The 12757-nt window shown below is 40.6% G+C and overlaps 1 protein-coding gene across 2 annotated transcripts in view; it reads left to right on the forward strand.

Annotated features, from left to right (window-relative positions):
* The window catches only part of LOC135220270 (uncharacterized), a 52138-nt gene extending 40357 nt beyond the window's left edge, over positions 1-11781 (forward strand). For both annotated transcript variants that reach the window (XM_064257534.1, XM_064257533.1), the window contains exons 2-3: positions 9226-10806; positions 11634-11781. In XM_064257534.1, coding sequence (XP_064113604.1) covers positions 9237-10806; positions 11634-11659 — 1596 coding nt within the window. In that variant the 5' untranslated portion in view covers positions 9226-9236 and the 3' untranslated portion in view covers positions 11660-11781. The remainder of the gene's footprint in view (positions 1-9225; positions 10807-11633) is intronic.
* Positions 11782-12757: the final 976 nt, after the last annotated feature.

Raw genomic sequence — 12757 nt, forward strand, 5'->3', positions numbered from 1 at the left:
GGATCAGAGAAGAAGTAAGAGATAAAGGATTAGCGAGGAAGAGTAGGGGAGAGGGAAGAAGACGCACAAGAGAGAGTGAGAATGGAAATAAGAAAGTGAAGTTTGTAGTCGGAGAGAGAGAGTGAGAGATTCCGATGATGAGTAAACCCTTTCAGCTAGTGGTTTTGAGAAGTAACCCGTCCTTTAAGTTTCAGGTCGAAGTCATTCCTTCCTGCAGTGTGAAAATAAGAAGCCCATCTGAAGCTTTTACTGTTTCCTCGTGAATCTATCGTACTAAGCACTGATCTCAACAGCTGTTTTACTGACCAGCAAGTATTTCATTACTGCACTGTTCCCCCTTTTCACATATAGTCAAATTTAATTTTGATATGTAAATAGGAGAAGCCATTCTGCATTTATCTTTGTGAATAAGCTTGTAAATAAATTTGTGTCCTGATTGTTGGTGTTGAATCCTTTTTGTTTAGAGTAATAAGGAACCTGATCAGATCGCGATTCATCACAACCTCCACCCCTTCAAGTTCTAAGGGTCCCTGGCAAAGAAGGAGGAGGTAGTCTTCCTCCCCCCACCTTAGAAGTCTCGTCATGGGACTTCTAAGGGTCTGCCTCCTTGAACTGAGGAAGCGCCTTAGTGGCGTTTTCGGTATGGTGTTGACGTGCCACCTCGGTGATTGCGAGTTCAGTTCTCGGGCATTCCATTGAGTAGTGAGAGATGTGTATTTCTAGTGACAGATGTTCACTCATGACGTGGTTCAGAAGTCACGTAAAGCCATTGCTCCCGTTGCTGTATAACCACTGGTTCCATGGAACACAAAAACACCATACAAACAAACAACCTCGAACTGAGGAGGCAGTTGGGTCTTCCACTGGCTCGTCCATTCCTTCAGGAACAGGAACTGTCGTCCTGTCCCCAGGGCCTTGCGTGTTGGGAGCCATAGAAGTGCAAACTTTGGTTTGCACTTCTGCTGCTATTTTCCTAGAGGTTCTGCCCCAAAGATTAGTTCCGTGTTGGGCGCTCGTTTGTGAGTTTCCCCAAGCGCACATAAATCTGCGGATTTGTATGCATCTAGAGTCGGTGTCACTGAGTGCGTTCACTGTCATGACTCAGGCATGGAGTGGAAGGAAGGAGTGAGTCACTCAGGTGACTCACGCCTTGCCAGTGTTTGCTCTTGTGGTGATTGCTCGGTACCCAGGGTTGACATGACAGTCCTGTGGGACCGTGCACGCAGTGAGACCAGTAGGGGGTCCTCCATTTGGTCCTCTTGAGAGGTTTTGGCTTTGATGAGGACTTGGATGCATTGGAGAACGGTGCCGGCCCTCTCCAGTCGTGCACGCTCAACCCCACCCAGACCATGGCCACGTTTGCGTGACCAACTGGTCTCAGTGGCGGTGAACGTTTCTCCTGCCATGCGAGAGTTTCGTAACCCTCCTCGGAAAAGCATTTCTCCAGGATGATAACACGTTCTTAGATTCGCATCATGGCCATCACCACAGGTTGATGGCTGCCTGCGACTTGCTTCTCCTGCTAGTTCTGCTAGCAATACTTGGGAGTCTTGCTAAGTGCCTGGATCCCTTGGTTTTGCTGGTGCTCGTCGAGCGCTCAGCTTCATAATGTTGCCAAGTACTGGGGCGAGACAAGGCTCTTCTGATTATTGACTTACAAGAGTCAGGTTTTCTCGCCAAGCATGGGAATTCTTATGAATTCTAGTGCTCTCCGAGTGCTCACTATCACGAGTGTTTGGATAGCGAGACGTGCCTCTACCAGTACAGATGAGTTTGATCTTCAGTCTGGTTTGGAGTTATGCAGAGCGTGGAACTGCATGCAACACCCTCTAGGTGAATGGTCAAGCACTGTCCTATTGTCTTGGACCTTAGAGTCCAAACTTGTAGGACAGCAGACACAGAATCCCTCTGTATTCTTCTTGGAGCTTCAGCCTCGAAGGAGAACAGTTAATTGGGAAAAAGTTCTTTTTTGACGATTACCACTCAATTATGTATTGTGATCTGCTTAGCTCACTTGACTCAGCTCGACCAGACAGCTCTGCCAAGCCAAGTTCTCAGCTCTAACAAATGTACTCTCTGCTCTTGATCGGAGCGTGGTTCCTCGACATGACATAGCACCCTCCCTTCCCATGTCCTCCTAACCTCCCTCTTTGAAGGCTTCCATGTCCTAGGAAGAGGAAGGTAATTCTCCACTCCTTAAGAAGTCTCACCTCAAGACTTCTAAGGGTCTGCATTGTTTCCCAGGGGAGGGTGCAATTGTCTGTCTCTTCGGCTCGCCTGCTCCTTCAGGAGCCCCAGGACTTCGAACCCAGGTTTGTTCTCCTGTCTCTGGTTCCAAGGACACTGCTCATAGAACCGGGTCTCTATGAGTGTACAACCCCCAAGGGGGTTGTACACTCACAGTCAGTGATAGGTAGTCTTCGCTCCTATCACCTATCACAGTCAGTGATAGGTAGTCTTCGCTCCATCATGATAGTGGCGCAAGGCGAGAGAAGGGACCAAGCCACGTTAATGGCTCAGACCCACCTGTGAAAGCTATTCTTCAGGTGCCAAGATTGATGTCGCTGTTCCTCGGGACAAGGCATCTGAAGGAGATAGGAGAAAGTCCTCTGTATAGTTCTCTTCATGAGGTTGGGTCATGGAGAAGATAGATGTGTAGCAAGGTGTGGCAAGTTCTCACCAGCTTTTACTGCATTTAACTCCAGTCAACTTTTGCTCACGTTTGGGTGAACAAAATGGTTGTAGGAAATGAATGCTTTGTTCAACAGAGCGAGAACGTCACAAGTTCAGAGAAGAGTAGGCAATAACAGTCAGTCCTGTCGTTTTTCCCTCTACATCTTGGTTACACTGGAATGAAGAAGGAAATAAGAGGAATTCTATGGAGTCTACTTCTTAGTTTGAACTCAAGAGACTATGTTTTTGGTTCAATCTTAGGAGCTTACCGAACATACGTCAGTCTGTTCAGGACGGATTGCACTGAGAGGTTTGAATGTCTCTCCAGTGCTACTGTTTTGGGAACAACCAGTTCAGCTTTAACTAGTCGTCTTCGGTATCCAGGTATCACTGTAGAAGTCTCCCGTTACTCTTTTCATTAGAGAATGAAGGAGGTCTGCTTCCAGTCCTGGTTCTTGTCTCTCGAATGAAAAATTAGTCTGGAGTGTGATTTACTGGAACCTACGAATATACTATTATACATCTCTCACGAAATGCTTCCGTTATCAGTTCCATCGTCCGAGTAATAGGCGCATATCTGTAAGTTAATTCTTCTGGTACGTGACCGAGACGAATAGTACCTTTCGGGCCTCATAAGAGTTTCTGGTTTTGATTTTGAGATAACTAGTGGTATTGTTTCCCATAAACACCACAGCATTTGCATTATCACTGAACAAGAGGGTTTTCTTTCCTCACATTTCGGTTAAAATGCAGATCCTCGAGTGTATATTTTTTGTGCTTGATGGTTCTAGCAGAACATATTCCATCATGGAATGCATTACTAGGTATTTCAATATAAGGAGTCGAGTGAGTGGTAGAGTACTCTCGGTACTGCCCTCTCTCCGAGATTCTGTTTGTTTTAGTATTGTTTCTCCTCTATTGAGGATTAACTACCAATTCGAATCTCTCTGCCTGGCAATCACAGACTTATGTCTCTGGTTAACTTGGAATTCTCATATCAGGCCCATGTCTTGTGCTCCACATTTGCTGTTGCAAGAATTTTAAGACTCATTATCATCTTTCTGTTTACCCCACGGTATAACAGAAGTCTGTAGCCTTGTCTTCTGTTCCATCGCACCTGCCCCATCGGCCGCTGTGATGACGCAGAATGATTTTCTTCAGACAATTTAAGTTTTGTCTTCTAATATACATTTCCTAATTCGTAAGGTGTTCAATTAGTATTCTTTGTTCACCCCGAATTGTGAATGAATAACGGAAGACATCGCCTGTTTGCCGCCTGACTAACTCTGCTCCCAAAGTAAGTAGAAAATTCTTCCCTGATCCAACCCGCAAGAAGCTGCTCTTCAGACAGTACAATCCCTTAGTTTTCATTACTGGAAGACTCTCCACCTTCATTTGCAAGCTCCAACTTTCTCGCTGAGCAGCAATGAAATAGCCGAAAAACTTTATCAGTCCTCTGTAAAACAACAGGGATTAGAACCGTCTTCACTGGTTGGTGTCATCAATGGTACTTTTTCTATGATCAGAATTGTGAGTTTACTTTTCTCGATTCGACTGTGAAGATGTAGGTCCACATTCGCCTTAGTCATTCACTAAGTAATATAGTATTGTTTCTCCTTGGTTGAGATTCAGCTACTAATGAGAAACTAATGTCTTGCCATCACAGGGACCCCAGTCTCTAGAAGGCATTTGACTCTCATCTAATGTGCACGTCTCACAGGAATCATCATCTCATCTCTCAACATTGTTGGCGAACAAGATAGACGATTTGTATGGTTGTTCTCAGCATCACCCTTCAAAGGGGGGGGGGGGTGTCATGTTGTGACTATGTCTTGGATGTGTGGCAGTGCAATCATTCAGCATGTGTTGACGAGTCGGAATCCTTCATGGTCTCCAGTGTTGTGGGCTTTGTATTGATTGATCCAGACCAGTCATTACTTTGTCTATTGGTGTGTTGCTGTACCTATGAAGGATCGACACCCTTCATTGAGTTTTGATGCCATTATCCACTGCAGACTGCCAAAACAGAAGTGCCTAATGACTTGTCTTTCTCCAAGTCTTACGAGATCATGAGAGACTTCTCTGCAGTTGGATACGTCTAGTGACCGGGTACATTTCATCACTCTGAAGAATATGTTGGACTGGAAGATAGATGAGGTCTCATTGCAACCATATTTATATCTATCTTCCTTCGGGTCTGCCCACGCGTCCTTGTGTTTGCTTACCCCGCTCCATCAAGAGGACAAGTTGCAAGTCGCCTAAGGTGTGCAGTTCTAGAGGTAAGAAGGATGTGAGAGTGACTGGCCTCTCCACCTTCCCCTCCTCGTCCTCCTTCTACTCCTCTTCCTTCAGGTTAAGGATAGGATTCAAACTTACACTTTCTGGTCAGGCGATTGATGCATTAAGCTTGCACATCGAGCTTCCTTTCTATTTTTATTATCAGAATCATAAAAGCAATCCTGCTCCTTCCTCTAGCAAGGGGAGAAAGGAGACTGGCAATAATGCAAACCCTTCCCAGAACTTTGCATTAGTGCCTCCGACTCTAAATATTCTTCACAGCCCTTTCTCGGACTCTTGATCATGCAGCTCCTATACACCGATCAAGTTGTCAGAGGCAGGGCACTCCTCCTCGCTCTTACGACCAGGAGGAATAGCCCAGGTGTGCAGAACTCCAGTCAGTTCTAGAAGCTCACTCACATTCCTCCCACTAATCAGTGAGTCTTCCTTATGTAAAGGACCAAGGGTTTGTATATCGTGTAGGAACAAATCATAATTTTTGAAAGTAAATTGTATTTTTCCTAACTATACAAACCTAAGGTTAATGCCCACCTCATGCCACACCTAAATCTGAAACCTGGGCCAAAAGACAAAGTGGAGTGTTTACATCCGGGCAGGTGGGCCTACCCGCCTCCCAGACGGTAATTACTGCCTAACCACCTTTTCAAGAATTTAATGGCCGCACTATTTCAGCCTACGCTGAAAGTAATTTCTCATGTAAAGGACCTCAGGTTTGTATAATTAGGACAAATACAATTTACTTTAAAAAATTGTAATATTTCATACTTTAAAGCTGGGAAGTACAGTCAGATTCATATTTGTTCCTGCTGGCCTAGTGCGTTTTGCAGAGGAGATGTCTTTATTTTTATAAACGAGTGCTTCCAAAATTATTTATGAAGAAAAGAATTGTTTTGTGCTTCGTTTAATCCATTAGGATGATTAAAGTTAGTAAATTCGTCATCTACAAGTCTTTTTCATATAGCAACTTAAAAACTCAGCTAGCACCTCCCAAACGATGTTCGAGAAGTGCTGGAACACGTTTAAAACATCAATAATGTTATTGGCAAATATATAACGTTTTGCTTACTAGGGGAGTAAACCTACAAACTACTTTGTTGTTGTTGTTGGGGAGGAAAGATCTATGGAAGAGCCAAAAAAGGTCTGAAAAAGGCGTTTCTCACTGAGCTAGAAAAAGGAATTTTAGGATAGGATATTAGTGATTTATTTATTACAATGAAAATGTAAAGAAATAGATAATGTTTATGTTAAACTTCAGAAAAATGATTTCCCATTAAATATAATGTATTTATTTTAATTTTAGTTGGTGAAACAAGGCTCAATTTTACAGCAGATTTTAGTACGTTTTAATTGACGTTAAGTCAGGAATAGTATAATGTTTACTACTTATGCGTTGGGGGAAAATCTTCCATGTGTCCCAAGTAAGCTGGAGGGCGGATCACGCCTTGTTTCTCTTCTCCCTTAGGTTCTGTTTGAAAAAGAAATGTTAAAATCTCCATCTTTTGACAATTTTGATCGTGAATTCAATGTTGAAGAGGAATTAAAGTGTCATAGTATTACTTTGTACTATCTAGTGCAGTAATATACAGGTTGCTTCGTACCGCCACAGTAGTAGTCCTCAGCAGATTGACTTCATTTACGTAATTGCAGTTGGCCTCAAAAGAGAGGTTCATCTGCCATCTGTATTGGGTAAATGTTGTGAAAAAGGCCTTGATAAGGGAGGGCTGATGGGTAGGCTCAGCGTACCTAGTCTTTTGTGCATTTTTATGACTTGTACACACAGAAACATAAGAACTCGTCTCGTCTAAACACTTTCTTGTGTACCTACATTATATTTTATTAGCATTTTTTTTACCAGCATTTTCCTGTTGTCTGCTGCAGAAGTGCTTACTAGTGCCATCTGTATGACATTAATCCATGAACTTAAAAGAATAAAGCAAGAAACGTTGCTTAACTGTGAAAGCACAGGGGTATCTTCTGATATAACATCAAATGAGTCATCCACTAATTCTTTTGAATTGGTAGATATTCCTGAGTGTGTGGTAGTATGTTAAGATCAGTCATCGACGAAAAAACTCAAAGCACAAAATGTATCTAGGAAACACAGTGGATAAAATGTACCCAGTGTACCTACAACATGTAACTAATTAACTGAATGTAACCAATGGGCAAAAGGTACCTAATATACAAAATTTACAATTTACGAAATGTACCTAGTTTATTTACTAAAACACCTGATGAGTAATACACACCCAGTTGGCAGATTTATTCTTTGGACAAAATTCATCCAGTGAACAAAATAAAGCAATAAATTTAGTGTACCTAATAGTCCAAATGGGTATATATTGTCTAGCGGATATATTATGTATATTGGGATACGTTTCCCCACTGGATTTATTGTGTCAATAGGGTTTATTTAGTCTGGTAAATTGCTTTGTTTGCCACTGCCCCTTGGGTACATTTTGTAAATTGGTTGCCTTTGTGTATTTGATATATTTTTCTCATGGAGCAGCCATTGCGTACGATTTCTCTATCGAGTGCAATTAGTATATTTGCTCATATAGAACATACTGACCCTTTGGAACATTTGGTTTAGTGGAAGATTTTTCACACTGTATATTTGGTAAATAGGTAAATGTTCTCTGTTCAGTACATTGTATCCATTTGGTACGTGGGCTTTTGTTTATCGGTTACATTTTGTTTATTGTATATATTACACTTACTGGATATATGCATTCTGTATTTAGGGTACGTTTTGACCTTTGGGTTTTTACAGCAGTGAACATTCCCATGAAAAAATGTGAGACTAGGAACTTCATGTATGTTTCAGGAATATCTGCCACTTCATAATAAGCTGTATATTTCTACTCTCTCAAGTATTTCCTCTCCAGTATTTCAACAGACATATTTCCGCTAGCTCAGTAGTGAGAAATATTACTCTTGTTTATTGTTTTACTTTCACGGCTTCATTCCATACCTACAGATAGCTGTAGTATACAGCTCTGTAGATGACATTCTCAGGTCACTTTAGAACAACCTCCATTTCACGAAAGATAGTCAAATCATCCCCCAGCGCTCATCAGTCACCCCGGTGGTACCCAATGGCTATTTTTTGTTTCCTTTTCACTTGAAGGAAACAAATAAACATAACATTGACAAGTGCACAGTTATATGCAGTTAAAACCGCAATTGTCTTGGGTATTATAGCATTAAGAGTAATCTTGCTCTATAATTGATTACATATTGTACTTCTGATAACACAGAAAGACGTTTCCAATCTGCATATGAGGTTTGAAAGTTTTTGAAGAAATTTGTTAGCCAACAAAATGTCCTTGGATAAATGGGCTCGAGCATAGCTTTTCAAACTGCGTAACTTTTGTTATTACTAGCTTGGCTATACTAGTAATTTTAAACGTGTGTGTAACCCCCACTTAACGTTTGTGGTTTATAAAACGTTGAGAGTAAGCAGAGTATGATTAGTTTCAGCATAACAATTTTCATGTGATCATGGTTATATTCATAACCATCACGATTTGTGTGGCCTGTTTTTGTTTATGCACTAAATATCGACACCTCATAACTCATGAAATGCAGTATCTATGTAAGCAGCTCTACGTTTGTGCTGTACAGTACAAAAGAACTGTAGAGGATAAGTACTTTGCAGATTTGATAGTAGTATAGATTGTTATGGAAATAATACTTGTGATTTACACTAGAATTTCCAGAAAGCCTAGTTATTAGTATTAAGTAATTGTGACGTTTATGTTCCCAAGGTCACAATGCCTTGTCTCTGGTTTATGTTGTATATTCTTATATCAATGTAACTATATTCATCCATTCATTCTAGCAAATGCAGTCTTCCAGTCATACACATTTATCCATTCACAAGTGTGTACATTCATTTATTTTTCATATTTATCCATCCATGTTTTTTTATTGTCTGGTTCAAATGTATCCATGCATCATGTTGTGCATAGCCACTCATCATCTTTGTTCAGCAATCTTTATGTTTTTATATATTTACTCTTTCTTTCATTCATATTTATGTATCCACTTACCTTTTCCTTTTCGTATATAAAATATATCATTCCACGCTTATTCATTTATCACTCCATAAATATTTTCTCATCCACATACACAAATTTATTTTTCATTCCTATTCAGTCATCCTGTCTGATTCACTATGCAGAATATTGTTTTGATCCACATTAATTCTACATCTGTAAGAAAATTTTCCCTTGATTTGATCATTCCCAGGTACGAGTAGAATGGTGGGTGCTGGAAAGCCCAAGCGCAGGTCAGGCGGCAAGAAGCAGAAGAAGGTTGCCAAGATGCCGACCAAGAATCCGAAAGGGACACCTTTGACTTCCTTTGACGGGGTAGACCTGACGCTGGGGAAGGATGGTTGCATTGGTACGGTTCGGGTTTTCAGACATAGGGACATGAAGGTTGGAGCAGGAGAGAGAACTAAGGATATAGCTGGAAATTGCTTAGGATCTTATGCTGGTTTTGGTAAGGATGATGAGGGCAGTAACCAAGGGGATTTGAGTGATCATGTTGATTTTGGGGAAAGTGGGAATTGGCTTTTATCTACGCCTAGAGGTAGCATGGGGGGAAATTTAGGAACTGTACCCAAACCTGTTGGTTCTCTGCTTGATAATGTGGGTGATGCGACTAGACCTCATGGCAATTCTCGTTTGGTTTCTGAACATAATTCTGTTGTGCCGAGAAATTTGGGGACTAAAACTGGTAATTTTTTGCATTTCAAGGAAGGGGCTACTTCTAGGGCTTCTGGCTCCATGCGGGAAAATTTGAATGAAGTGATCAACTCTGCTGGCTCTGTGAAAAGAAGTTTAAGTGCAGTGCCAAAACCTGGTGAATTTGTGCAGAGCAATTTAGCTGCTCTATCAAGTTCTGATGGCTTTGTACACTGTAATTTAGATGCTTTGCCCAGGCCTACTTGCCGTGTGCAGGGCAAATTAAAGAATGGTTTACCAGCAATGTCTACACCCTGTAGTGTGGGTGACAGGCAGGTTGATGTAGGTTCTAATAGAAAAACTGTTGATAATCAGAAAAACCTGAGCACTCTGCAAAACAATCTGGGTATTGTGTTCAGAAATTGTGATCCTGCCCAGGCCAACTCAGTAGGTGGATTTCCTAAGCGGTCAGGCAGCGAACGAGATGAACTCCGCAAGTTAGCACACTGTGGTAACTTTAGTCTCTCGCGAAAAAAGTCTATGGAGTCAGATACGAACAAGGGAAGTGGGAGAAAGAACAAAGAAACGATAACATCATCAGCTGAAGATGATGACGATGACGACATTAGTTTAAGTGGGTTGGCTTCAATCTTGAAGGACTATCGACCAGAAGACCATGACGATGATGTTGATGACGAAGGTTTTATTATGGTTAGGCGACGGGGCAGAAGGGCAAAGAGGGATGTCACCTTGACCTTAGACGAGGGTAGTGGAAGAGGTGCTACGAGCGAAGGGGGTAATAACAATAATAATGATAGGACATTTGCTAGTGACAAGGGCAAAGGTAGTATTGTATACTGTAGGAAAGTTATTAGCTGCGAGGAAGACGACACTTTCCCTGACGATGACATCAGCTTGAAAAGTTTAGCTTCGATACTGAAAGATTATCGTCCAGAGGATCACGACAACATTGCTGATAATGAAGAGGAGTCGGATGCACGTGGTGGTGGGGGCTTCTCTTGGGTCGACCTCGATGACGAGGATGAGCTGCGTGCTCTCTCTCGAAGATCATCTCTGACCCCTGAACAAAAAGCCTCCCTTCGAAAAGCTGCTGAAGAAGAGGACGTCTCTGCTGAGAAAGGTAAGTCATATTTCTGAGCAACTTCAATTTTCAATCCCTTTCATTGTTGGTGTCGTCGAGGCTTTGGAGTTGTGAAGACGTTATTTATTCAAACAAATATGCGTGATCTTAGATTATTGATTCGGAACAAATAAAGATGAAACCCGAATGTAATATTGTGTTCAGTGCGCAGAATACTTATTGTTCACATTGATAAAAGTATTAATTTTTGTGAGATAAAGAATGAAATTTTATATTCTGCAAGGAAGAGGATTTGATATTAGGGAGACAGTATGCGTGGCTTCGAATATCGGAGGGTTTTACTGACTGAACTGGTATGTTTAATGTTTAGTGAAAACTACTATGTATTTCAGGGGCCGTGAATCATTGTTTTTCTCAAATATCTTCTAAACTAAGTATTTGATCGAAATGGTACTTAAACTCAAGACACTTTTCTCAAATATCTATCAAACTAATTATTTGATCGAAATGGTACTTAAACACAAGATTTTAGACAAAGACACTTCCCACTAATTTTTGGTAATATAGTACATTGTCAAATGGTGTTAATTTAGGCGTTTACTCTTGACCTATGTCGTGTTGTCAAGCATTGCCAACCTATGCTTTTGAATATCCTGTATCCCCATCCTGTTCCTCCCTACCTCCCTCTCTCAATCTTCCCCTCCTCATCCCTCCCTCAACCCACCTTCCTGGCCTTCCTGTCTCAGGCCCCCACTTTTTCCTGCCTATTATATTTTATAAGTAATACTGGGTGCTATAAATATGTTGGTTTTTGTAAATTCTGTGTTCATTTAAATTTTGTTGTTTTATTTTCCTAAATTGTATAGATGGGAGTATGCTACAGAGCGTATGACCGTCACTCTGTTCACCAAGACCATGAGAGACGATGTCGGCTCACTTCCCACAAATTCCCAATACGCGGAACTTTGTCTACTTCTTATTGGTCAGCAAGTGAATTGTTGTAAATGCAAAATAAAGAAAATAGGTATAATTTTTTGGAAAACTACTATCACTATCATAATATCATTATGTGTGTGTTGGTTCTCTATTCCTCTCACACTTTAATTTCGTTTCTGTTGATCTAATGCCAGTAATAAGGATGCAATTCTTGTTCTGTACTGAGTTTGGTGTATGAGTTGAGTTTCATGCATCTTGAACTATAACACATATCAGTAATGTAAAGTGACACACTATATTCATCTACATATACCTTTTTTTGAGAGGTTCCAAACAGGATCTTACAGTTGAGAGAGTTGTTTATGAAGACTGCCCAAGTGCTAACTATTGCTCTATATTTTCAGGCATTTAACTTACAGGGTTTTTGTTATAAAGAAGACATCCAGTTTTTGTGTCATTCATAATCAGTTAAGAAATTAATTTTCTTATGTCTTTCATAGTTTATATCTCTATTTTGCAGCATCTGCAAACTGTCATAATTGAGGAGTCGCTCGTCTTTTATTCTTGACGGCAACAGACCAAAAATGCTGGTGATATGTTTATCAAAGAAACTATCTATCATCACTAATATAATCTGAATATACTCATTGCTTATGTATTTGAATGATTTTGAATGAGTATATGAATATGAATATGTTGTTTCATCTATACACTTTCCCAAGTGATATTGTGATATTTTGTTTCATTTGAAGTGTATATATATTTATATACTCCAAGGGTTAAATATAGACAAAGTAATAAATAATATGATAGAGAGACAGATGCACTGATTGATTGATTGACTAATATGCATGCGCTTTCTTGCGTGCATTTGTTATGAAGATTCACTTACGTATTGAGATTGATCCTTATTCAATTGTCAGCTTTCTCCATTTTCTATATGTAACATTAGGAGTAGTAATGCAATGTATTTCTGCAACGACGTGTGCAAAGTTACATGCCTGCCATGACAGCGATGAAAAATCCGCCTCCATCAATTATGCAGTGAATACTT

This window comes from Macrobrachium nipponense, chromosome 1, assembly GCF_015104395.2.
Source record: "Macrobrachium nipponense isolate FS-2020 chromosome 1, ASM1510439v2, whole genome shotgun sequence".
NCBI lineage: Eukaryota > Metazoa > Arthropoda > Malacostraca > Decapoda > Palaemonidae > Macrobrachium > Macrobrachium nipponense.